The sequence below is a fragment of the Enhydra lutris genome, unplaced genomic scaffold (genome assembly GCF_002288905.1).
Source record: "Enhydra lutris kenyoni isolate GAN:26980312 unplaced genomic scaffold, ASM228890v2 scaffoldscaffold43, whole genome shotgun sequence".
NCBI classification, from domain to species: Eukaryota; Metazoa; Chordata; class Mammalia; order Carnivora; family Mustelidae; genus Enhydra; species Enhydra lutris.
In genome coordinates, this window is record NW_019154127.1 from 2,899,787 (window position 1) to 2,927,558 (window position 27,772).

At 37.0% G+C, this 27,772-nt stretch overlaps 1 protein-coding gene across 2 annotated transcripts in view; it reads right to left on the reverse strand.

Annotated features, from left to right (window-relative positions):
* LOC111155697 (SR-related CTD associated factor 4) overlaps positions 1 to 27,772 on the reverse strand; it is a 68,378-nt gene that overhangs the window by 31,329 nt on the left and 9,277 nt on the right. For both annotated transcript variants that reach the window (XM_022516005.1, XM_022516006.1), the window contains exons 2-10: positions 13,352 to 13,435; positions 12,393 to 12,437; positions 10,705 to 10,866; positions 9,441 to 9,576; positions 8,972 to 9,111; positions 8,180 to 8,356; positions 3,509 to 3,681; positions 2,770 to 2,878; positions 720 to 884 (exon numbers count right to left, since the gene is read on the reverse strand). In XM_022516005.1, the coding sequence (XP_022371713.1) occupies positions 720 to 884; positions 2,770 to 2,878; positions 3,509 to 3,681; positions 8,180 to 8,356; positions 8,972 to 9,111; positions 9,441 to 9,576; positions 10,705 to 10,866; positions 12,393 to 12,437; positions 13,352 to 13,435 (1,191 nt within the window). The remainder of the gene's footprint in view (positions 1 to 719; positions 885 to 2,769; positions 2,879 to 3,508; positions 3,682 to 8,179; positions 8,357 to 8,971; positions 9,112 to 9,440; positions 9,577 to 10,704; positions 10,867 to 12,392; positions 12,438 to 13,351; positions 13,436 to 27,772) is intronic.

Sequence of the window (27,772 nt, forward strand, 5' to 3'; positions counted from 1 at the left end):
AACCACCCATCATTAAATGAGAGAAATGGAAATTATAAAGGTAAGAAGACAAAATCTAAAAAATGCTAAATTACAAATCCTTTGCCTCAACAGTTTTTTTTAATTTTTTTTTTTTAAGATTTTATTTATTTGACAGAGAGAGAGAGAGAGATCACAAGCAGGCAGAGAGGCAGGCAGAGAGAGAGGAGGAAGCAGGCTCCCTGCTGAGCAGAGAGCCCGACGCGGGGCTCGATCCCAGGACCCTGAGATCATGACCTGAGCCGAAGGCAGCGGCTTAACCCACTGAGCCACCCAGGCGCCCCTGCCTCGACAGTTTTATTCTGGTTACTTGACACCACATTACTAGTTTAATAATGACTGTCCATCAGTGAGGAAAAAAAAGTTTTTATATGGTTTACAAGATTAGAAGAAACACTTCTCTACTTCTGGAAATTCATATAAATTACATATAATTTTATTAAACCATTGATTACAGTGGTAAACTAGGCATTCTAGTTAAGCATTCTGGACTCTGACTCAATCCTCACAGAATCCTACGGAAATTGGTTATTACTATGTCCTCTTTCCAGATGAAAAGCTTTAGGCACAGAAAGGGTGAATATGTGCCCAAAGAAGTCTTTCTTCACATTCAAAAATGAAGATAACAAAGCAAACAGGCAGGAATCTGCATATAAGTCAAAGCAACCAAAAAGATAACCAATCTGAGAATAAAGTTTTACCTGATGTGCCTTCTGTGTTAGTGGTTCATTCTGTGCCTGAAAAGAAGCTTGGAAAGGCTGCTGCACAGGTGGAGTTGGAGGAATCACAGACTGAGCCATGGGAGGAAATGGAGGTGTAGGAAGAAGGCCAAATCCTGGCATCTGTCCATTAGGAGGAAGTGGAACCTTTTGTTTTTAAAGAAAGCACGTGAGTAGATTTTAAGTAACAGCTACCAAAAATAATTTGGAAAGTCCTTAGTTACTTAATGTAAAAACTAAAATATCTTCAAGCAATTTTGATCAAGCAAAAACCGTGTAGTGACACACAATAACGATTAACAATTTCCGTAAGTGTAGTATTTATCTGAAGAATTTACATCACGTATATAGGTTAAAAATTCTAGAACTCATTTTTTTTTTAAATTTTGTTTATTTATTTGACAGAGATCACTAGTAGGCAGAGAGGCAAGCAGAGAGAGAGAGGAGGAAGCAGGCTCCCCGCTGAGCAGAGAGCCTGATGTGGGGCTCGATCCCAGGACCCTGGGACCATGACCTGAGCCGAAGGCAGAGGCTTTAACCCACTGAGCCACCCAGGCACCCCTAGAACTCAACTTTAAAATTATGAATACAAAGGCTTGACTTCATATATTTAAAGACATAATTTCATTTATAAGAGGAACAATGTGACTGAATAAACTTAAAATTCAGAGAGGTACTGTACTGTAATCTGTCTCCCTTCAACCTCAAAGGCAATCAAGTCAATTGGGAGGGAGAGTGGCTATAGCACTGATGTACAGGTTCACTTTTTAAAAATTTACTCCAAGGGAAATTTCAATAAACATCCCCACTTTTAGGGTTCAAAAATATCATATTATTAATGAGAGTAAACCACAACGTAACATATTTCTGCATGTGCCATTCCAATACGGACAATATTAAAAGTATAATTATAGGGGCTCCTGGGTGGCTCAGTTGGTTAAGTATCTGCCTTTGGCTCAGGTCATGATCCCATGGTTCTAGGATCAAGCCCCACATCAGGTTTCCTGCTCAGTGGCAAGTCTGCTTCTCCTTCTCCCTCCTCTCTGCTTGTGCTCTCTTGCTCTCTCAAAATAAATAAAATCTTTAAAAAGCACAGTATCGGGGCGCCTGGGTGGCTCAGTGGGTTAAGCCACTGCCTTCGGCTCAGGTCATGATCTCAGGGTCCTGGGATCGAGTCCCGCATCGGGCTCTCTGCTCGGCAGGGAGCCTGCTTCCCTCTCTCTCTCTCTCTCTGCCTGCCTCTCCATCTACTTGTGATCTCTCTCTGTCAAATTAAAAAAAAAAAAAAAAAAAAAAAAATCTTTAAAAAGCACAGTATCAATTTCCTAGTAGCAAATTACAGAATGGATCAAACACGATACACATAAGAACATGAACATACTCTTCAGAGTATTTCTCAGAACCCTTTCTAAACCAAGGATACGAAGTAGTATTTCCCAAGGCTGGTTATAAAACAGAATCTGTACATTTAAAAAAAAAAATACAGATTCTTTAGATTTGACTTTAGCATTAGATCCCTACCTCTGTCATTTCGCTGTGCAGTTAAGTTTAGGAAACTCTGAATAAAGGATTTGCTAAAATAAACCCAATAGCAAACCCCTACGAACTTCTTGCAATTTTCCAGAGTTCCTTTCACTGCAAATCTCCAACTATACTCCTGAATGTGGAGAGCTAAAAACCCTCTAAAGCATCTTAAACATCTACTCCCCCAAAAAAATCCTCACAAGGGAAAAAGCTGCACCATTAAGCAGGCCAGGTACCTAAAACAGAGCTATAATCTCTTCTAAAAGGTTTTAACAAAACTACCTGTTATTAAATTATAAGCATGTAATATTTAGTATGCTTGTTTTAATTAAAGCTTTTTAAAAATAACAACTCAAGTCAATCTCATGCACAACAGCTCTGACTACGGCTGCAGTACTACTTAGCCAAACATACAGCTAACCAACAGTGGGCTGGGAGGGGCAATCCGTATGCTCTAATGAACAGATCCTCACATATTAAAACTCAGTGGCGAGAAAAATGTGTATACCTGATGATGCACTGGGTCCTGCTGTATCGTCATCATTCGAGGCTGAAACTGATCCATAGTTTGATGCTGTGTGTATGCCGGCTGCTGCATGCCATCTCCAGGAAACCCACTAAAAAAATAGGAGCTATCTTCATTTTGTCCATTCAAAAACACGTAAGATTCTAAGCCACATTTATACTACAGAGACATTAAGAATGCTGTTCAGGAGTCATTAATAATTAACATCTTACTGAATCATGTACTTGCCTACATTAATTTACACATCCAGCATTATTCCCAATGTAAATGCCATTTTTAACTGTAAATCTGATAGCATCTCCTCCCCATTCAAAAGAAAACCCAAGTATCATTTTAAAAAACAATGACCATATGAAAAATGACTTTGTTACTGAAGTTATAGTTGACCCCTAAAAACACGGGTTTCAACTATGTGAGTCCACTTACAGTTTTTGGCTACAGTACAGTACTGTAAACATATTTTCTCTTCCTTATGATTTTAACACTGTTTTACCTCTAGCTTACTTTATTCGAAGAACACAGCATGTGTACAGGTTTGGCTTCCAGTGAAGAGTAGGCTATGTAAGTTTTGGGGGAGGCAAGTTATAATGCAGACTTCAGACTCTGGGCAGGTTGGCACCCCTACCTAATCACCATGCTGTGCCAACGATCAACTGCACTTGTCTTATGCCTGATTACGACTCCCAACTCTATCCATGGAGGAGCGTAGGAAAGAACTTACAAGGGTGCCTGTGGAGGGGAAGTGGCAGGTGCGGGGGCCGGCGTGGTCGCGGAGGGCGCGGGAGGTGCAACAGCCATGGCAGGTGCAGCGGCGGCAGCAGTGGCGCCATCTTCTTTCTTTGATTCTTCCACAGCCTCTGGCTCATCATCATAATCAAATCTATCGAGTAGCTTCTGGAATAGGTACATCAATATTCCATTTTAAAATTGGGATTGGAAAAAAAATAATAAAGTTGGGTTGGGATACACTACACAGAAGACTTGATAAAAACAACAGATATCTCCTATCATCTACGATCCCAGCGCAGTAATGTACCATCTCATGTTCCCACTCGCCCCTTAGCACCTTGGTTCACAGACACACCAATGCCACACAAATGCCATCTGAAAAAGAATTTTTTTTTTTAAATATTTTATTTATTTATTTGACAGACAGAGACCACAAGTAGGCAGAGAGGCAGGCAGAGAGAGAGGGGGAAGCAGGCTCCCTGCTGAGCATAGAGCCCAATGGAGGGCTCGATCCCAGGATCCTGGGACCATGACCTGAGCCGAAGGCAGAGGCTTCAACCCACTGAGCCATCCAGGCACCCCTGAAAAAGAATTTTTTACTGTTTTTCTTCACCAATTATAAATGCAGTGTTTTCTGATTATTTTCTTTTCTTTTCTTTTCTTTTTTTTTAAGATTTTATTTATTTATTTGTCAGAGAGAGAGAGAGGGAGAGCGAGCAAGCACAGGCAGACAGAATGGCAGGCAGAGGCAGAGGGAGAAGCAGGCTCCCTGCTGAGCAAGGAGCCTGATGCGGGACTCGATCCCAGGATGCCGGGATCATGACCTGAGCCGAAGGCAGCTGCCCAACCAACTGAGCCACCCAGGCGTCCCTCTGATTATTTTCTATACACTTATTTTATAGTTAATTTAGCAATATAAATATTAAAATATTCACACACTAAAAACGTTTGGAACTTTGCACACATGAAGATGGGTGTACATTTTCAGTTAACTGTAAAATGTACCAAGACCGTCTTATCCAATCACTATAAATCCCTAAAGAAGAATGTCCATATGCTGCTTGCTCAAAAACATACTAATATGACAAAGAAAAAAGAGAATGGCACAGACACGGCCATGAAGAATTTACTACCTGGGCACCAACTTCTTCCTTAAAGCTTCACAGCTCATGTCAGAGTACCAGAAATATGGAAGGAAGGAAGGAAGGAAACAAGCAAGCTAGCTCAACACGTCACAAGATCACATGTCTAGAAGAGCCATTTAAAAATAAGATGACATTTGTTCAGAAAGGAAGGAAGGTAACACCACAAACACCTACTCCTACCACCATCTACTGTTTACATATCTATGTATGATACTTCATCACAAGAGGCCTGCAATGTACACATAGCTTAGATATAATTTCTTCTTTTTATAGACAAGGAATCTAAGACCCAGGTGATTAAGAAACATTACTCAGACCGCAGAGCCACCAAATGGTAGAAATGGGATGTGGACACTGTTCTTTTTAACTTCAAATCTCTCAATCTCTGGCATTCAAACAAGCAGTCTTTTCCCTCAAGCTGTGCCCATTCTGGTCATGGATTTTCAACCTCAAATTCCTTAACTTGTGTTGTTTTGTGGTAGTTCTGCCTAGAAATTATGGTTCCACTTTACTGGATAAGAGATTTCTGAATTGGGAAAGGAAGTCCCCTTCTTGGATAACATTATTTCTTTGTAATGCCAGGCCATGTCATTAAAAGTTCTTACAGTGGGCGCCTGGGTGGCTCTGTTGGTTAAGCGGTTAACGTCTGCCTATGGCTCAAGTCATGATCCCATCGGGCCCCACATCAGGCTCCCTGCTCAGCAGAGAGCCTGCTTCTCCCTCTGTCTCCCTCTGCCTCCTGCTCTGCCTACTTGTGCGCGCCCTCTGTCAAATAAATAAATAAAATCTTAAAAAAAATTCTTATAGTAACTGAGTGATCTAATTACGACCCAGACACCTTGTTGTCTTACACACATTAGCGTATCATCTAACCCTCAAAGCAGCAAAGTCTACATACTGCTGTCACTTTTACAGTGCTGCACAATGAATACTTAAGTGACTCAGCATCAAGACAGAGTCAATGATGGGAGTCAAAATTAAAACTCAGGTTTAGATTATCTACAAAAAACAAAACTTCTGGTCTTTACTGTTTTTCACACGTAGATATGGTCTTCAAAGTTTTAAGATTTAAAGCTATTGCTTTGAAAATGATTTGAAAAAATTAAAAAATTAAAACTAAGATTCAAAAAGACATTTTTGTTGCTTTTTAGGAAAGTGAAGATCTGTGAAGCAGCTGAAGCTGTTCTACTAGCTTAAAACAGATCTTTTAGTCAAAGGAAAATCACAGAATCTCTTTTTCTGAACTTCATGTAACTGACAAACACCGACCAACCAAACCACTTGACCAACAAAGGACTCCATCAGCATTACTATTATTCAGTATTTTTTTGAAATCCTAGCCACCAGTACAATAAGAAAAAGAAAAAGGCATACATATTGAAGAGGAAAAGTCAAATTTAGTAGCTACCCAGAAATCTGAGAACCAACTAAAAAACTAAGTGTTTAGTATCATGAACATTTAAAAGATAAAAGAAACAAACAGGAAACATGACTAAACATCTTAGAAATAAATGATGTAATAAATGTACAAGACTTGTATGAAAGGGATTTTAATAAATGGACATTCTGTGTAAAGCTCTTGGTACTTCTTAAATTAATTTATAAATTCTAAAATTTATGTTAAAGTTCATCTCGAAAAGTATGATGTGATGGTTAATTTTATCAATTTGGCTTAGGTTACCATGCCCAGTTGTTTGGTCAAATATTCATCTAAATGTTCCTGTGAAGGTCTTTTAAAAATGTGATTAATATTTAAATTAATAGAATTTGAATAAAGAAATACCCTCCATAATATGGGTGGGCCTCAACCACTCAGCGAAGGCTTTAGGAGTAAGAACTTCGGTTTCCCCAGGAAGGAATTCTCAAGACAGCAACATAAAAACCTTGCTCTGTAAAATTCAGACTCAGAACTGCAACATTAACTCTTGCTTAAATTTCCAGCCTGCCTTCTGCCCTACAAATTTCAAATTTGCCAGCCTCCACAACTGTGTCAAACAGCTCCTTACAAATGAACCGATCTGTCCCTCTCTCGCTTTGCATGTGTGTGGGCATGTGTGTAATACTTGGAAATGAAATAATATAGTACAGAAGCTGCAAGTAGTTAAGTTGTTATGATGCAGAAGTAATTATATTAGGAGGACACAACAGAGTTCAAATGCCCACAAACAGACACAGAAACAAATGAGAATTCAATGTATGACGAAAATAGGGAGGGAGAATTGGCTATTTCCAAAAAGTTCAAGATACAACTATCTTGAACCATATTCTAAAACAGGTTCCAGATGGAAGGAAGAGACAAACATAAAAAACAAAAATATAAAACTACTAAAAGAAAATATAAAATTAAAAAAATATATACGTGCGGAGAGTTTTCCTAAACTCCGAAAAAACATAAATAAACCTGTTCCAAGCAGGTAATTGCTTCCCTTTTCACTTTAGAACTTTCTATATTATGTTCTTTTTCCCTATAAGCATGCACTCTTTTTCGACTTCAAATTTTATCCAAACTCCTTTTAGTGAGTAGTTGTTCATAAATCATGAAGATATAATGACAACTAGTATTTACCAAATGGATTCTTAATTTGGACTACCAGCAATAAAATTTTATCTTAAAATTAAAATCTGGAAAGAATAAAACATTTTAGAGATGATTAAGCTAAAAGATTTCACTTAGTTCTAGGGTTTTCAAACATTTGTATTTCTGGCAGTGAGACCAAAAAAAAAAAAAGAAATTTTGTATGGTCATAAACCCAATAAACAGACAAGACATAAAACAGGTAAGACAGAGTTGTCTGGGCTGACATTTCCACAGGAAGCTCTGAGCTCTATGAATCCAGCACATCTATATCCTTAGTTGCAGCTCCTTAAACATGCCTCCAACAGAGCAGCTGGAAGACACTGAACCAAGGAAACTCTCAAGTTATACATATGGTAAGTTCTAAGAGCAAAAAAGCAAAAGGCAACTTCAGTGTCTGTCAACAGGGGAATGGCTAAACTGTGAGGTGCACGTGTAATGAACACTCCTCCCAACAAGCACTCAGTAAAAATGTAGACCTAAATCTAAACCTTCAAACTGACAAGAGAATTAAGATCAAAACAAGTTAAAGACTGTGTGTATATATATATTTATATATTATGCATAAAACATGCATATATTATATATTGTAATATACATACATACTATGACCAAATAAAGAAAAACCTATCCACAGGAAATTAGTTCAGAAGAGACATACTGCAAAAACTTACAGTAGTTATCTCTAAGTACAGGGGTTAATGGTGAAAGTTCTCCTGTTGACTTTCCTACTTCCAATTTACTAAAAATTTTTGCATTGAGTATATAGTACACACTTACAGCCAGGAAAAATAATCAATGTCTTGCTGTCAAGGGGGGGAAATCCTTTAAGCCACAAAACAACAAAATGAACAATCCAGAGAGAAAGAGAGAAGTAACTTCCATATCCTAAATTGAGTGGTATGAACAGTCAAGGTGGGTTATGTAAGAGAAGCAAGCCTACCTTGTCAAATGCAGTTTTTTGCTCAGGTGGGGGGAAAACAGCTTTTTGTTCAGGTGGCTGTGCAGGAGCTGTCTTTAACTGAGCTGTGATAGCCTGGACCTGAGCCATCACGGCATTGTCAATGGCTGGCGACTGCGGTTTTGGAGGCTGTTGAAAAGTCTGAAGGATCTGCTGAAGCTTAAAGAATGGGAGAACTGATAAACCACATAACAAAGTATAATCACAGTATCAAAGGTTGATCTACTGGAAAAAAAAAAATCTTAAAGGTAACTCAAAACAGCACAGGCACAAAGTGAACTGGAGAAAGAATACACCTTTTAGTAGAGGTTAAGTCTGTTGTAAAAACCAGGGACACAATGTGTGTCATTTAAGGTTAAACATGTATGCTGATACCCCAACACGCAGAAAACAACAGTCAAAAAGAGAAAATACACTGAACTGTGAACAAGGTGAAGAAACATTTTCTAGAAAAATGTAAAAAATATCTCCAATCCAAATATAATTTTGAAGTTAGTCCGAAATGCTAGAATCATGAGCCACAATACCAACCAGTCAGCAGTTCTGAAGTTCTCTTCACAGGGGCACTGCTACTGCTCAGCACACGGCTCCCTTACTTCTCACCTTTCCCTCACTGCCCGTTATCCCTATGCTGTTATCTGCCTTGTAAATGCTTTTCTAGGTGAAAAGGAGAAGTATTTCCTCCTTTGAATGTGTTCATTAGTTAGGAATGGAAAATAAAAACTGAAAATAGTACCTAACTGCATGGAATTTAATCTTGAGATGGTAGTTTACCTGTTGACCTTGAGTTGTCTGAAACAGTTGGGCCACAGCAGCAAAAGCGTCAGAGCTAGGCAGCTGTGGTACAGTTGGTACAGAGTTTGTAGTGGCTTGGGGCGGTTCAGAAGAAACTTTAACTGGAGGTGGAGGTGAACCTAAAAAAGAAAAGGCCATTAAGACCTGCAAAAACTTTAATCTTCCAATTTTCCTTTTTAAACTCCATTAGCTTTTTTACTAAACAATGCATTTAGTTTAACATACAGGAAAAATAAAGATCATGGTACTAGACTCTGTACTATAGCAAATACATGAAAGAGCATATTTTTATTAGAAATAAGAACTGTGAAAAGAAAACCATACCTTCCAAGATGTAAATTCAAAAGTCTTTCTTATGGAAAAATTCCAATATAATCAGACCACAAACTTCTCACGTACAAAAGTTATACCAGTATTTTTCTAAGTTCACAGATATACTTGGCCATACCTTCATTATTAGTAACATTTTCTGCTACTGGGGCGGCATTACTGGTTCCTGCAGCCATGTCCAAAAGAGGCTGAATAATTTCAATTTTGAATACTCCATTTTTTTGCCAAAGGTTCAGCACACGAACTATTTTACTCTGTTATGTGCAATAAAACATGAATATACAATAAATATTTTCACAAATAATGTATTATACCTCTAAAAAAGAAAGAAATCTCTAAGCTAATAATTCCATACTAAGTCTGTTTCATAAACAGAAAAAATTTATCTTTAGAATTACCACCTGGTTAAAACTACCCTCATCAGCCTTTCTTCAGTAGTATAAACAAGAATAAAAAGCAAGGGAGAAAAAGAAACAGAAAAAAAAATATATATAAGCTAGATAATAAAAACAAACATGATAAAAAATGTACCTCAAGTTTTCATTGTATTTATGATTACAAAGAAATACCATCACTGACAAAAGGAAGTAATTATCTTAGAAAAGTAAATGAAGTGAAGAAGAATTTCTTCAGGATGATTTTAAGCATTAAAATATTTAAGAAACTGGCCTGTAATTGATAGCTAAGTCATTTTATGGCCCAGTAAATATGATGGCAAGTGAGAGAAGATGTGTCATTCATGGGAAAAATAACTCTTATGTCCTACTCAGGAAATGATTTTTTTGTCTTGTATATTTTTCCCATTAAGAACATTCCTCTAAGAATATAGATAGAGAATCCACAACACCCAAATTTATACAGTGTTCACTGTAAATGTCTTCATTCTTCTGAGTGGTTTTAGCAGAGTATTTCTCCCACCTACTGGGAGTCCAGTTATCATGTCTGTAATGTTCTTTCTTCTACCCTTTTTATAGTACATAGTAAAATCAGCTGTAAAAATGAGGAATTAAATACTGCAGTCTGGTTGCTAATGAATACCATTTGTGCTCCAGCCTCTCAAAATGCCAGGAAAAGCTATCAACTATTGGTCCCTTCTTTCTGCAATAAGCAACAATACGAGGTAAGTACCGCCTTTTTTTATGGCAGAATTTATCACTCAACTACAAGTCAAGCTTTCTAACTCCCTTTTCAACAGTACAACATTCCAGAAGAATTTCACAAGAAAATACATAAACATGAGATGGCCACAAGAGAAAACACTGGGTTTTGTTTCAAGTTCACAGAGATCCCCATATAATTCTCTTTCAAATATATAATATACATTTAAATACATTTAAATATAGAAACAATACAAGTTTTCATTTTAAAATTATTAACTATACCTTATCTTCAGATGGACAAAGATATAAATATTGGAATGTGGCGGTTATGTTTTTAGAGAATCTTGGCCCAAAAACATCTTTATCAGTTCCAAACTGATGACGAGACTGTCGCACAATTGAGTCAATTACATATAATCCTGGAACCTTGTACTCTGGTTTACACTACAAAGATAAAGATGCAAAGTTAACACAAGAAAAGCAAAATCACAATTTGATGCCCAATAATCTTTCTTTTACATGGATAAACTCTGTATATCCAATGACTGTTTCTATTTAGAAACTGCATGAATGTTTGGTTCTTTTATTGGCTAGCTTGTCAAATTTCCCACAGGTGTGTACAGAACTACCAATTCTCCTGACTCTCCAGATCCCCAATATTTTACTTTCCTCTGATCCCTCTCTCCCCCGACAATTTCCCCAAATGAACATTACTTTACCAATCCCTAAGCCACTTCCACACAAATCCACTTATTATACTCTCTACTCCCAACTCATCCTGCTTAAAAAAATAATTTCTACCTCTTAAAGTTATCAAAAAGATAGTTTTAGTAACATCAATTTTAAATCTACTCAAGTATAGTACCAGAGAAAAGAAAAACTGAGAGGAGAGATCACATTTTTGGCCCACCAAATCAATAAGAAGCAAGGAGAAACAGACACATATATATTTCTGGTGGTACAACCTTTATGGATGATGATTTAGCAATAAAAGCAAAGCCTTATTTGATCCAACAATTCCACATCTAGAAATTTATCATAAGGAAAACCATTAAGATGTGGCTAATTTTTTCCTTAAGGCCAACCACTGAAGTTGAAATGTCCAAAAGGAACTAGCTGAGTAAACTGTGGAAACAATCATGCAATGGAGTACTTTTTGCAGACATTTCATGATAAATTCAGTGGGAAAGCAGCTACTGATGTCACCAGTTTCTTTTATGAATGTATGTGTACAGAAATAAAAAATGAGTAGATCCAAATAAAAATATCATAGTAATTTGGGGTGGTGACAAATAGGTAATTTTAATTTTTTTCCATTTTACTTATTGGTACTTTGATATGCTACTATAAAAAACTTCCCCTGATCATTTTTTTGGTCTGTTGGGAGTCTAACTCCTAACTCTCAGTTAGTATTCAAAGGCCATGGATTAAAGACAATGCAACACACATTTACTGGTTCGTACTATGAAACATAGCTCCAGGTTTTGGGGAGGGGTAGACAGAGAGGTTTATTAAGTCTCTGTTCTCAGTCCTCCCCTGGTGAGACAGATGTGTGCTAATCAATGGTTATAAAACCAGATACAACTGTAGAAGTGAAAAATGATTTAATTATGATAGGAGCAGGAAAAAGTTGGAAAAACTTTACAAACTGATTTCATTTGAAATACTTCAAGATGAGTTAAATGTCAACGAAGTAAACAGAGCAAATGGCACAGGAGGCACATCAGACTCAGAGAAGAGTCATGCTGAGTACACAGGAAACTTGCTGAGTGCCTACCTTATACTAATTAATAAACAGCATTGCTATACATTTTCGGTTAAAAAACAAACTCAAGCGATTAACAAGAACACCTAGTGACAACTTTTTTGGTAGAGTGGCTTTAGAAGCAAGCAGCCAAATTACAATTTACAAAGTAAATTACAAATACTGATCATAACTAAAATGAAGTAATAAGGAAACGGATAGTTACCTTTTTGATGAACTTTTCTACTATTTGAACTACATGCTTATAAAGCTGAAAAGAATTAAAAGAAAATTATTGTACGGTTTACATATTTCTACATATTCAGTAATATAATTAGAAAATACTTAAAACCTTAAAATTTGCACAATGTGAATTCTCAAAATACTGAATGAACCATGACAAATAATCCCTAGTCAGTAAGTGAACAATCATGAATCAGAAGAGAATTAACCAAAACAGAAACTACAAAAATACCCCCAACAGGTCCTTTTATTAAAGATTTTTAATCAATAAACCTTAATAAGGCAGTGTATTCAGGCAACTATGAGCCCAATAAAAACAGTGGAACTGGAACTAAATAATGCAGTTTCTAAAGTGAGTCAGCTACTTAAGGTGTGATCTTGAGGAAAACATTTAATTTCATGGAGCCTGAGCTGTTTTTTTTTTTAATATAAGTATGAGGCTAATACTCAGCTGATTTATGGCAAGAATTAACTAAAACAAAGAAAAAATCCTTTCATTCTACTCTCTACTTCTATTCAACTTTCTGACACTGACACACACACACACAACACACCAGCAAATACATGAGGCAACAAATGTGCTAATTAGCTTGACTGTGTTAATCATTTCATAATGTGTAAGTGTATCAAACCATCATTTTAAAAAATAATTTATTTAAACAAATAAATAATTAGTTTTAAATAAATTTGATTTTGTCAATTATACTTCAATAAAGTTGGAAAAAATATAAATGGGAGATACTAAAACAACAAAAAAGGGAAAAAGGTTTTGAAATAATGTGTTACATTTCAAATATATTGTACCGTATTATCACGTGTCTTCAGCAAAAGCTAGTTACTGTTCTTTGATTCACGCCTAAACTAAGAGGATGAATTCTCATGTTTAAAAGTATTTTCAAAATTTCAAAAACATTTTTTGAATTAAATATATTTTATTCTTACCTTAATAGCTTTAATAGCAGCTTTAGTGATAAGAATCATCTTGGCTCGAGAGATGGGAGGTTTCATATCCATAAGTGAAAAGAGCTTAAAAAACAAAAATAATTTAGAAATTAAAAGTTAGAGGTCAATTCCCCCCACTTCTACAAAGATAATGCAATTTATTAATTAAAAGAATAACAAACTTTTGGAACTAAGGTGAACAATTTAGCTCGTAAAAAAATTCCAAGCACTTTCCTATATACCTGCATCGCTACCAAGAAAATACAATGGAAAAGATACTAAAAAGAGCAAGAAAGAAAAAATAAGAGATTTACTAAAACTATAACTAAAAACAAAAAAAACACAAAACACCTAGAAAATTTTACTAAAGAACTCAGAAATAATTTGAATGGAAACATACCAGGGGTTTCTGAGATTGGCAACAGTATGACTCAATATTTAATGCAAACCTCACTGAGATTTTGGAGAACTTCAAATAATTCTAAGGTTCATTTGGAGAAAGCTGTATTAAATTAGGCAAGAAATTTAAAATGCTGGAATTCACAATTTCTTGATTTAGTCAGGCATAAAAATAGCACCATATCTACCAAATCTCATGACAGTAAATCCAACAATAAGGTGCTCCCCATGAGATTCAACCACACATGCACACTTTTCCCCCCCAATATTTAAATCAAAACAAGACATAATCAGAGCCCACAGAGAGTTACAAAGATAAAATCCTGACATTAAGAAGCTTGTATCTAGCTTCTTAAATTCTTTTTTTGTTTGCTTTTGTTTTGGTTAAAAAAATTTTATTTATTTGAGAGAGGGCATGCTCACGTACTCACGGGGTGGGGAACACAGAGGGAGAGGGAAACCAGCAGACTCCCCACTGAGCAGAAAGCCCACGCAGGGGGCTCCAAGCCAGGACCCTAAGATCAGGACCTGAGCCTAAACCAAGAGTCAGCTCAACCAACTGAGCCACCTGGGTGCCCATTTGCATTTTGTTTAATCATGGGCACATACTCACCCTAGGACTTCTAAAAAGATAATCTGTGGGATTTTTTTTTTTTTTTAAAGTAGGCTCCACCCTCAATATGGAGCCCAACACAGTGTGGCTTGAACTCACCACCCTGAGATCCAGACCCAGCTGAGATCAAGAGTCAGATGATTAACTAAAGGAGTCACCAAGGCACTCCTAAAAAGATACTGTGAAATAATTAAGTTTCAGGGCTATATACGAATCATATTTCCAAACAATGTTGATACTCCACATATGTAATCTCTAAGACACAGATCTTTACTAGATCACTAAGAAGTTAACCTAAAGTACAAAAGTCTCTTTTTGTAACGTAAACAGCCCTATTTGGCAATATACCCTAAAAATTCAAGAAAATTTTCACAGCTCTTCACACAACTACAGACACAACGGGACTACAGATAACAGTAACAGTAATATTAGAAAAGGCATGGAATGCCAGAGATAATCAATACAAGAATTAGATACTCTGGTTTAAGCAGAGAAAAGTAGAATTCTTCCATAAGTAATATTAAGATTAAAAAAATTGGGGAAAACACAGATAGTAACAAAGGAATTTGTTTTAAAAAATGCGATTCTCTGAAGAGGGTCACCAATTCTTTATTATTTCTTTACCAAGGTAATAAAAATTATCCTTGAGAATAAATGCTCATTAACAGAAAACAATCAGAAAGGAGACAGTAATCTTTGAGACTAATATAAAATGATGGGAAATGAAAAAACAATTTAAAATATTACAGTTTAAATACAAATTCTAAAAATATAAACACTGCATGAGATATATACCATGCACTTTTATAAAGGATATTTTCTTACCGTTTATAAGTTATAAAATTTATTACGTCAATTGTTATTACTGCTGTTCTATTTTCTTTTCTGTAACTTAATGTAGAGAAAAGGGATGCAAAAAAGTTTATACATGATCTTTAGGAATGAACAACAGTGAGAACTACTTCTCTGGTCATTAAAAGCTTAGAGAATCATATTTTCATGAAACTTAAGCAAAAAGTACTCATTTATTGTATCAAATAGCACTCCTTGATTACTTCAGCAGTGAGCAACTTGCCTTATTAAAAAACCTCAGCCAACTGAGCACACAAGACAGACCAATGTACCATCACATAAAATACTCCATAGTCTCTATTTAAATTACAACTTGTTAAAAAAAATGAAAATAGACTATATCATACAGCACTATAACCATTCATGCAAAACACCAGCAAGAGAACCCTCAAGTGCTATTATCAAAGAGCCAGTAAAAAGGATGTTAAACATTTCATGAAGAAGGATGACTTGGTAAGAGAGGAGGGAACCAGCATCTGAGGGCCTATGATGTATAAGGAAGAATTAAATTTAGTGGTATATAATTTTATTTAATCATATTAACAACTGGAGGGAGGAGGGTGGGGGGTGGGCTAAATGGGTGATGGGTATTAAAGAGGGCATTTGCTGTGATGAGCACTGGGTGCGGTATGAAAGTGTGGAATCATTAAATTCTACACCTGAAACCAATTTTACCATATGTGTTAATTAACCAGAATTTATATAAAAAGTTGAAAGGAAAAAAAAATCCATATTAACAACTAACACATTCTCTTCCAACTGTTTAAGATGATACTCAAAAGGGTTACTTACACATCTGTTTCGGATGATGCCCAGGGAATGGGTTTGAACTATAATTTGTAGATTTTATAGTTCACAACCCCCTCCTTTAAAGATTTTATTTATTTATTTGACAGAGAGAGTGAGCACAAGCAAGGGGAGTGGCAGAAGGAGGGAGAGGGAGAAGCAGGCTCCCAGAGGACCAGGGAGCCCAACATGGGCCTGGATTCCAAGACCCTGGGATCATGACCTGAGGCAGCCGCTTAACTAACTGAGCCACACAGCTGCCCCTATAGCTCACAATTCCTAATAGCACATTCATACCCTTAATGCAATGCTGCTTATAGATTAAATACATACGAGACCATTATGATGGGGAATACAGACAAAACATGAAGCAGGCATCTGTGCCTATCTATATATATATTATATTGACTCAGGGATAATGACTAAACATATTCAATTTATACTGAAGTTCAGGCAGACATGAGACTACGGCTCTTGAACACAGAAATGGTCCAGTCTAGAAAATGAAAAGTCACAGAGTCAAGACCATGAGTGTGGGTGAGAAGAAATTTGTAGTAAGAAGAAAGCGAAGAAAGAACACGTAAGCTAGGATGTATCGAAATGCCACTGTGGTATAGAGAAAGGGGTTGCACGAATGAATAATATCAGGATAAATACCAGAAATTAAAGGCATATGGCATGGTCAAATGTTGTCAGAGGTGCATGGTTTGACTATTAGGTGGCTGAACAGATACTAGGATACTCGTTTTTCAAAGTGATTTCAAAGGCCAACTGGTAAAGAAGTAGGAGGTGAGGAGGCAGAAATGCAGTTTTGTGTAATTTTCCATTAATTTAACAAATTTCTGAGCTCTCAGGAAGTGTCAAGCTCAGTGAGTGGTACATAGAGGAGGCAGAGCCATGTTTCAGTGCTTTACAGATGACCGCTCTTAAAATATCTCTTACTTGTAAGCCCTGCGATGCTTCTGTCACATTTTTCTTTTTAGACGGTCTTTGCTTTCCTTTACAAATGACTGCTTTTAACCTTAAAGCCAAAAATCTGTATTTGATATAATTTATAAAGAAAAACAATACTACAGGCAGATAGAGAAGTTACAAAACCCGAGGCTGAAAAAATTACCTTTAAAAGCTCAGTGAATGTTACTAATATTTTACTGACTTCTTCGAAGCACAAATTCATCAGTTTCTATCTTATGCAAGGCAAAAAGTTTCCCCTGATAACTAGATCAATACCTTCCTTGGATATAGAGACCCAGAAATTATGCTGAAATTGATATACCTTACTGGAACTATGTGCACTGACACTACCTATTTAAATAGAAACACTAATTGCTTTTGTGGTAGTTGGATATTATAATTCCACATGAGAACACTGAGGCATAAAAGTTCAAGAATCCGCTCAAAATCATAATTTAGGTGGTAAATTTAATCTGTGGTCCACCACTACCCAAAGCTCAAGTTCTTTCCAATAACTACTTAACAATAAAGAAATTATTTCATTAATACTATAATACATTATCTTAGAGGAATGAATAGCACACAGACATTAAAGATGATAGACTATACAACTAAATTTTTAAAAGTTATATATAAATATACACATATATATGCAATTATATATATGTGTGTGCGTGCGTTTGTGTGTGTACGCGCATGAAGACCCAAATAAGAAAGTATACCAATATTTAACTGTTATGGAGGGACCGGACCCAAAGATTTTTTTAGTAACAAAAAATAAGTGACACAGAGATAAAGTGCTATGTCCAGCCAAGCAGTAAGTTAGAGGTAATGTACTAAGTCCTTCACTGGATCTAGAGCAAAACTGAAATTTAATAATCTTAGATAAGAAAGAGTTAATTGACATATTGGCTGAGAAATCTCTCAGAAGTACACGACCTTGTGGTGGTGATCTAAGAAGACTCAGATTATAGTTCCTGAATTTCCCCCCCCACAGGTATACTCACTTTATTTATTTATTTTTTCATTATTCATTATTTTCATTTTTCATTAAAAGTTAACATATAATGTATAATTTGTTTCAGGGGTACAGGTCTGTGATTCATCAGTCTCACACAATTCACAGCACTACCATAGCACTCCATACCCTCCCCAAAGTCCATCACCCAATTACCCCCTCCTCTCCAGCAACCCTCCATTTGTTTCCTGAGATTAAGAGTCTCTTATGGTTTGTCTCCCTGATTTCATCTTGTCTAATTTTTCCCTCTCTTTCCCTATGATCTTCTGTCTTGTTTCTCAAATTCCTCCTATCAGTGAGATCATCAGCATAATAGCATTTAGTTCTATCCCCATCCTTGCAAATGGCAAGATTTCGGTGTTTTTAACGGCTGCATGATATTCCATTGTATACATATATACCACATCTTCTTTATCCATTCATCTGTTGATGGACATCTAGACTCTTTCCATAGTTTGGCTATTATGGACACTGCTACTATAAACATTGGGGTGCAGGTGCCCCTTCAGATCACGACATTTGTATCTTTGGGGTAAATACCCAGTAGTGCAATTGCTGGGTCCTAGGGTTATAGTTCCTGAATCTTTAAAAACAATAAATTTCTGTTAAAGTAATGATAAGAACAAGATCAATAATCAACTGTCTGGGAAATCCGGACTCCCCATCTGCTAGGTATGAAAAGTTGTTTCTTCATTGTTTCTTCATCTGTAAAATGAAAATAATTAGCCCCTACTTATTAAGGCAAGTTTAATACAAACAACACATATAAAGACCACTAGTGCAGCACCTAGCACAAAGTACACAACAGACGTCACCTATTACTACCACCACACATAATTTTGTTGAAAGGAGAAAAAATCCTGGAAATAATCCATATGAGTGTTTTTTCAAACTGTGGGCTGAGATACATTAGAATATAAAAATGAGCTTAATGGGTGACAAGAAATTTTTAGTGGAATAGAGTAAAAAAAAAAAGATAAACAGAATTGTACACAGCAAGGTAAGTATTACTTAGTGAAATTTCTCAGTTTTGTGTGTGGGTATGTACGCAAAAACACCTCTCTACGTAAAATTATAAATCTTACTACAGGGGTGACAGTCAAAGGCAATGACTCAGAGAAAAAGTCTTTTGTCTTAGGAATGAGGGAAAATAAAGCCCCAAACTAAGTGCTGTCAACTTTCAATAATGAACAGAGTCCTTAAGCCATTAACATATTTCTTATGAACAAACTGTGGGGAAAAAAGCAGCACTGTCAATTTAGAAAAGAATTTCCTATTTTTCAATCAAGTTCAGAATACATAGTATATAGAGAGTAGAAAGAGGGGTAAACTTAATTTGGGCTCTAGTTATTTCTGATCAACATCCAATCTCAGCCAACAAACCTCAAGAAAATAACCCACTGGCTTCACATAGAAGCATGAGAACATAAACTTTAATATAATTCCAACAAACTCTACTAGTGGAAAAAAAAATCAGATACATGGGTACTCTGGAAAGAGAACAACCTGGTTTTGATTCTGGGTCCAGCAATGTAAACAATTCTGGGCAAATTACATATTCTACAGGATGCAGTGTCCTCATATGTAAAAAGGTATGGTCGTTACCTACTGCAGAGGCTTCAATGAGAACTGAGTGAGTTTTTGCAGATGAATGACTAGTGTATCATCTGCGAGCGCTCAGTAAGTATCACTTAAGAGAGGCACTCTCCCTACTACCACAGCCTCTAGTCACCACTTGTGTCATCTGTCAATGAAAGCAAGTATGTCAAGGCAGCCAAAGAAACCCATGTAATTCTAATACAAAATAGAGGAAGCGTAGGCAGAAAAAGGTGCAAGACCCACATGGAAGGCATTAGTAGAAAAAAGTACCTGCCAGCAACAGAGGTGTTTGGCTTTTTCCTCTGTCACTAGCTAAATAACTACAGAAAGTATAAATGTGAACACAGTCTTGCTACGGGACATACAGAGAAGCCTGATACACAAAGCAGTCTAAAAATTATGAAGAATCATTCATCACAATCCCTTATACCAATAAGGAATAGTTTCAAGAGAAGGTAAAGAATGAGACTATTTGGCCTGTGACACATGTTGAATTCAGTTTGAGGCAGTCAAAGTAACATGATACTTTGCTACTTACTAACGCTATAAACTCTAACAAGTTTAGTTAACCTCTCTAAACTTCAAGGATCCTCTGAATATAAAAATGGGGATTAACAGCATATATTTCATCTCATAAAGCTATTAGGATTAAATGAAATAATAGACATAAATCTCAGCCTCGTACCTAACAATAAGTGACTCACTAAATAAAGCTATACAATGCCCTGAGAATCTTTACACACACTTTTTGTTACGGCTTACCGTAGTATCTTTTTTGTATTACATCTACTATTCAAACACTGCACTTAGAGAAATCTTCTCTACAGTGGCAATACCATAGTATCAAAGACTCTTAAAGCCATATAGCTCGTTAATATCTAACCTGGTATGTAAAGTGAATTCAGAACTACTTTTGTAATGGATCTGCAGCCAAGTGACATACACCTTAAAACTCCCAACTAATCAGCTCCAATGGTTACAGAGGCCTCCTGTGTACTCACCCCCAGTCTCCTTTCTGATACCTTCTCTCTCCCGTTCCAATTCTGATTAGTGAGCTCTCTTGCAGGATAAAATCTTTAAAGCTGACTAAACATGCTTCCCACTGAACTATCTTCTTCAACTATTAGTGAGATGGTACTTCTAGTGAAATGGCTAATTCCTTTTAAGTATGATATCCCCAAATGGACATCGTCCAGATGTATCACTGTGTTAATGGAATCCAGTGGATTGCTTTTTTTTTTTAAGTTTCCTATTTCTGCAGTAACACATTACCACAAAATTAGCAGCTTAAAAACACCACAAATTTATCTTACGGTTTTGGAGGTCAGAATTTCCCTAGTCTGCATTCAAGGTGTTGGCAGGGCTACTATATTCCTTCTGGAGGTTCTAGGGCAGAATGTATTCCCTGGCTTTTCCAAGCCAAGGGTGCCTACATTCCTTTGGCTCATGGTCTGTCTCTTCCTCCATCTTCAAAGCCAAGAGGGTAGCATCTTCTCCTCCCTGACCTCTGTGATTCTGTTGTCATATCACTTTCTTGACTCTACTCCCTCTCTTGTATAATGACCCTTGGGATTACATTGTGCTCATTTAGATAAATCAGGACAATTAACCCATTCCAAGATCCTTAACCCCATCAGATCTGCAAAGTAAGGCAACTTATATAAGGTTCTAGAATTCTAAAGTGGATGGGGGAGGAACTTTCTTTCCTTATTTCCTACTTAAAAAGATTAATTTGAGAGAGAAAGACCACGTGTGGGCAGGAAGGGGCAGAGGAAGAGGGAGAGAGAAACTTTCGTTGATTTTGCTGAGCTCGGAACCCAGACACAGGGCTAGACCTCAACTGAGATCATGACCTGAGCCAAAACCAAGAGTTAGGCACTTAACTGACTGTGCCACCCAGGGGCCCCAGAACATTATTTAAAAATACAAAAACAAACAACAACAACAAAAAAAATAGTTTATGTGTTTTTGTTAACCCACATCTATAACAAACCAAAACCCTCAAACTGTTTTCAATGGAATCTCTATCTAAACTAGATCTTCATGTTGACTTTATGTTGTTTTCTGACAGTCCTTTCAATCTACTTAGGTCATCTGGAAATAATTTTCTGCTACTTGATGAAGCAGCTACTCCAATCAGCTTATAAATTTCATGAACTTTCATGAATGTGCTTTATATGATTTCTTCCAACTCAATGGTTTTTTAAAAATTAGTAAGAACAGGACCTACTTGGGGGATGACCCTTATGGTCCTTGGACACTGCCTGTCAGCTAAAATTGACTTAACAATACTCTTATCCTGCCTTTATTTTTCTAACGTATTCATATCGAAATCAAGACACATATCTTTCTGAAATACTTGGTTTATAGTCCTCACTAGGTAAAACACACTTCACAAAAGAGAAAAGGTTAATTTGGTCTGCTATGAATTGTTAGTGAACCTATTCTGGCTCTGAGTATTTTAGAAATTTCTAGTAACAGAACCAGCAAAGATAAAAGTTATTGGCACTAAGTCTTTGATTTCTGGAATATGCCTTTACCTGTTCTTTGAAATAGAGCTATTAAAGCAGTGAAAAGAATTAGAAGACCATATTAGTCTAAATAATTCTTCTAGTTCCTAATCCCTCAATGTTTCCTTTAGGAATCTTTTATTGGAATGCTTACCTCTACCTTTTTCCCCCTAAACTTTAAAAAATTTGCTTTCCTCAAATTTATTTTATAATGAATCATACTGATTATATATTGCAGTATTCCTTCCTTGCTATTATCACCTCCAAGATGACAAATTCTGCTTAAGCTGGTGTTATTAATACTTATTTACAAACTTTGAAGAAAAAATATGAATCCTTCCAAAAGGAAGTATGTACACTTAAAGTGACAGGCTGACAGTCAAATCTCCCTACTGATAGATGCAGGTATCAAAGCATTTAATTCTTTTTTTTTTTTTTAAGATTTTATTTATTTATTTGACAGACAGATCACAGGTAGGCAGAGAGGCAGGCAGAGAGAAAGGAGGAAGCAGGCTCCCTGCCCAGCGGAGAGCCCGATGCGGGGCTCGATCCCAGGACCCTGGGATCACGACCTGAGCCGAAGGCAGGAGCTCCAACTCACTGAGCCACCCAGGCGCCCCTCAAAGCATTTAATTCTAATCTTTCTTCCTCTTTCATTCATTTGACTCAATAGAATCACTTTCTTCTGCAAAGATGCTCTGTTCATCTAATTACAGCCTGAAGACCACCCCATAAAATACTGCTGGAACAATCAGGAAAGGGACAGTTAACAGCTCCTTTTACATGGCATTTCACTTTATGCCTTAAGTACACTATATCAAAGGTCTGTTCAAACTAATACTTTCTTGGGGCGCCTGGGTGGCTCAGTGGGTTAAAGCCTCTGCCTTCTGCTCGGGTCATGATCTCAGGGTCCTCAGATGAAGCACCGCATTGGGCTCTCTGCTCAGCAGGGACCCTGCTTCCCCCTTTCTCTCTGCCTGCCTCTCTGCCGACTTGTGATCTCTGTCAAATAAATAAATAAAATCTTTAAACTAATACTTTCTTAGTACTGGGCAATTTGACATGATGGGTTGACAGGTACAAAGAGTTGCAAACCAATCACATGTACAATGCCATTCTACCAACTATGCCGTTTTACCTGAAAGTAGAACATATGCAAACAGTAAGAGACAGTGAAATTGAAAAATATGTAGAGGAAAGTAACTCAATTAACAAAGGATACTGCAACAGCCAATTAATAAACATAGAAAAAAAGCTCAACTTTACCAATAATCAAAGAAATACAAAGTAAAACAATGAGACAATTCTTCAGCTGTCTAACTGGCATGAATGTGGCTGGGCATCAAGCAAACAGAGCCCTCTGCTGACCAGACCTAATTGGGGAGTTTTCATTTCAGGAAGAAGTTTAAAGCTATGTATCAAGAACTGGAAAAAAAAAAAAAAAAATTTCTTATCTTTTAAGCCAACAATACCACTTCTAGAAATTTATCTAAAACAATAATGCTCCAATCTTCCATGATGACTATTTTAAAATCAGAAAATAACTTATTAAAAATTTTGATCTGGTAACCGTGTAAAAATTTGCAAACACAAGTGGAGGGGGAAAAAGACTAAAACACCCTAAAATATTAATGGTATTCAGTGGGATGGTATTTTCTTTTTTTTCCTAATTTAAGTTTACATAACTTCCATTCATTTTAAAGGGAAAGAGATTAAAATCTATTGATTTTCAAAATGAAACACTTTGTGTCTGAGACAAAAATGCATTTCTCAACTTCTGATTATAAATATAATAAAATAATATACAGAACCATCATTATCAGATATAGCTCATTCATGGATTAAACCTTGTCTCTGAGTTATCAAAAATTTTCAAAATTATTAAAACATTTTTAAAAATAAATTTAAAATTTTGCCCCTTTAAATATTTATAATACCTGATGCCCTTGTGGATATAAAACTCAAATTTGAGAAATCACTATCTTTGTATTTTGTTGACCTCTGCACATTAAAGAAAGTATCCCTTTAGTTACTGACATACTTTACCGCCAAGCAAATTCTATTTACTTTCCATAGAGTCAGAAGCCCTTTGAAACCCAAATGGTAGCCCATTTTCAACCTGCTTAGAGGAAGGTATAGAGAGACAAGACAGTCTGGCATTAACACGAACTATTCCTAAGATGGAGCAAATTTACAAGGCCATTGAAACAAAAAGTCAAGAAAAAGAAACGATTGTCTCCCTGCTCCTACTAAGCAGTCTTTCATTTGACTTAAACACTAGAAAATCGTTCCATTTATTTCTCCACAAAATTCACTTTTCAGATTTCTAAAGATCCCTAAACCAGATATTTTCTTTCTTTTTTAAAAATTAACGTACAATGTATTATTTGTGTCAGGGGTACAGGTCTGTGAATCATCAGTCTTACACAATTCGCAGCACTCACCACAGCACATACCCTCCCCAATGTCCATCACCCAGCCACCCTATCCCTTCCCCCTACCCACAGCAACCTTCAGTTTGTTTCCCGAGATTAAGAGTCTCTTAAATTTGTCTCCCTCCCAATCCCATCTTGTTTCATTCCCCCCCCCAACCCCGCACGACCGACACCCCCGACCCTGCCTCTCAAATTCCTTGGATCAGAGATCATATGATAATTGTCTTTCTCTGATTGACTTATTTTGCTTAGCATAATACCCTCTAGATCCACCCACCTCGTTGTAAATGGCAAGATTTTGGTTTTTTTTTTTTTTATCCTAACCAGGTATTTTTACAATATCCTAACCAGATATTTTTACAAGCAACATAGCTGCACAGAATATTCTCAAATTCAAAAAACTTTTTCATACTTTTCCTATATCTTTACCTTACTACATCCTCCTACAAACTCTCCAAGTTTTCTCCTAGTTCCAGAATTTGGAGTAATGCTTTACAAAATACACACCTATAAGTGCAAATAAAAATTGTGAATATTAGGGACGCCTGGGTGGCTCGGTTGGTTGGACGACTGCTTTCGGCTCGGGTCATGATCCCGGAGTCCCGGGATCGAGTCCCGCATCGGGCTCCCAGCTCCACTGGGAGTCTGCTTCTCCCTCTGACCTTCTCGCTCATGCGCTCTCTCACCGCCTCTCTTTCAAATAAATAAATAAAATCTTAAAAAAAAATTGTGAATATTAAATATGAAACTATTTTGAGTTGACTACTTATTATATCTGTGTGCATTAAGGAAAGAGAGTATTGGTGTGCCTGGGTGGCTCAGTGGGTTAAGCCTCTGCCTTCTGCTCAGGTCCTAATCTCAGGATCCTGGGATGGAGCATCAGGATCTCTGCTCAGCGGGGAGCCTGCTTCCCCCTCTCTCTCTGCCTGCCTCTCTGCCTACTTGTGATCTGTCAAATAAATAAATAAATAAAATCTTAAAAAAAAAAAAAAAGGAAAAGAAAAGAGAATATGGCAGGGGCATCTGGGTGGCACAGTTGAGTGTACAATTCGGTTTCAGCTCCAGCCATGATCTCAGGGTCTTGAGCCCCCTCTGCCCTCAGTGCAGAGTCCACCTGGGACTCTGTCTCCCTCTCTATCTCCCTCTCCCTCTTCCGCCAGGGCTAAGCACTCTCTAAAAATAAATAAATAAATCTTTTTTTTTTTTTTTAAGATTTTACTTTTTTATTTATTTGAGAGAGAGAGAGAGAGATCACAAGTAGGCAGAGAGGCAGGCAGAGAGAGAGAGGGAGGGAAGCAGGCTCCCTGCCGAGTAGAGATGCGGGACTCGATCCCAGGACCCCTGAGATCATGACCTGAGCCGAAGGCAGGGGCTTAACCCACTGAGCCACCCAGGCGCCCAAATAAATAAATCTTAAAGAAAAAAGAAAGAAAATAGAACATGGCTATCAGTTTAAAAATCCTCTGCATTATTCCACACTTTTTTTTTTTTAAAAGATTTTATTTATTTATTTGACAGATAGAGATCACAGGTAGGCAGCGAGGCAGGCAGAGAGAGAGAGCGAGGAAGCGGGTTCCCCGCTGAGCAGAGAGCCTGATGTGGGGCTCGATCCCAGTACCCTGGGATCATGACCTGAGCCGAAGGCAGAGGCTTTAACCCACTGAGCCACCCAGGCGCCCCTATTCCACACTTTTTAATTATATCACCAAGCCCTGTTTGTCACCCTTTGCTGCTGGCAGAACTAATTTTCTAAGTAGTTAATTTCTCACAACTTACTCTGTCAAGTATGCCCTTAATTTATTCTTCACTTAAGAGTAACTCTGCTATAATTTCCAAGAATCTACCCTTTACCCCAAAAATTTTTTTTAAGTAATCTCTACACCAACCTGGCGCTACACCCCCCCCCCCCACAAGATCCAGAGTCCCATGCTCTACTGACCCAGCCAACGACCAGAGCCCCTCATTCAAACTTCCCAATTTAGAACCAAGGCTGGTCTCTTTAGCAGGGCTTTTAACCCATTCAGCTCCAGCTCAGGACAACAGGTCATTTTTTTCAGTCCTTAGCTACATGTTGGTTCACTGAACTCCGATCAATCCTCCACTTCTTTTCACTTGATCAAGAAATAGGCCAGAAGGTGATTTTAAGAAATGGCAAATATTTTCTCTATGTCATTGTTCTACTAGCAGATTCCAGATTGCAAAATTACTTTTACTGTGCCTTATACTAGTGAACTTTGTGTCCCCCCCAAAATTGTCTTCAAACAGTTTTGTGAGGGGTGCCTGGGTGGCTCAGTAGTTCAAGTGTCTGCGCTCAGCTTGGGTCATGATCCCAGGGTCCTGGGATTGAGCCTCACAAGGGGTTTCTTGCTCAGCTGGGAGCCTGCTTCTCCCTCTCCCTCTGTCCCTGCTCTCTCTTCTCACTCTCTCAAATAAATAAAATCTTTGAAAAAAAAAAAAAAAAAAAATTTTTTTTTTTTTTTTGGTGAATTAAGTCATTTTCTCCTAGACTTCAACTGAAGAAATAAAAATTAGTTCCTGGATATAAAATCATTTGATTAGAAGAAAAAAAAATTATCCCATATTTAATGTATTTCATTTATAACCAGTTCTTTCCACAAAGTTGTGATGAATGGATTTATGCACAAGTATGGGACTAAAAATGAAAATGTTAGAATTTATAAAATCCTCAATTTAAAATTTTGTGAATATAAATTAGTAAAAGAAATATGAATGCCTAGAAGTGCATTTAAGTTTTAAATATGGATTATCTATGCATGACTCAAAAACTTACCAAACTTCATTATTCTTAAACTTCTACAAATCCTTCCAGAAGTATACATTATAGTGTACTTGCTACCATACTTCAGATGTAAGAAAGTTGTTAGTAAGCCCTCTCCCCTCATAAACACTCCAGCAGACAAAGAGCCACTGCTTAAAAACCTCCAGCGCAACCATGTGGGGCAATGGACTGGGCTCAGATGGGTACTTAAAAATACTCAGTAAAGTCTCAGAACTGCCGTATTACCCGGTGTGGCCTTGGTCAATCCACACCATCTCTTCCATTTCCCTAACTTCAAAATGAAAAGAATGGAAAGACACACCTATAAAAAAACCTCTTAGCCCATTAGCTGGCATCTGGCTGGTAGTTAAGGAGCAAATGCAGGATTCCTTTCCTATCCTTCCCTTGGACTGTCCCCACTGGATTACTTCTTAAAATAGCATGTAAAAACTAAAGATATCCTATAAAACAAACTT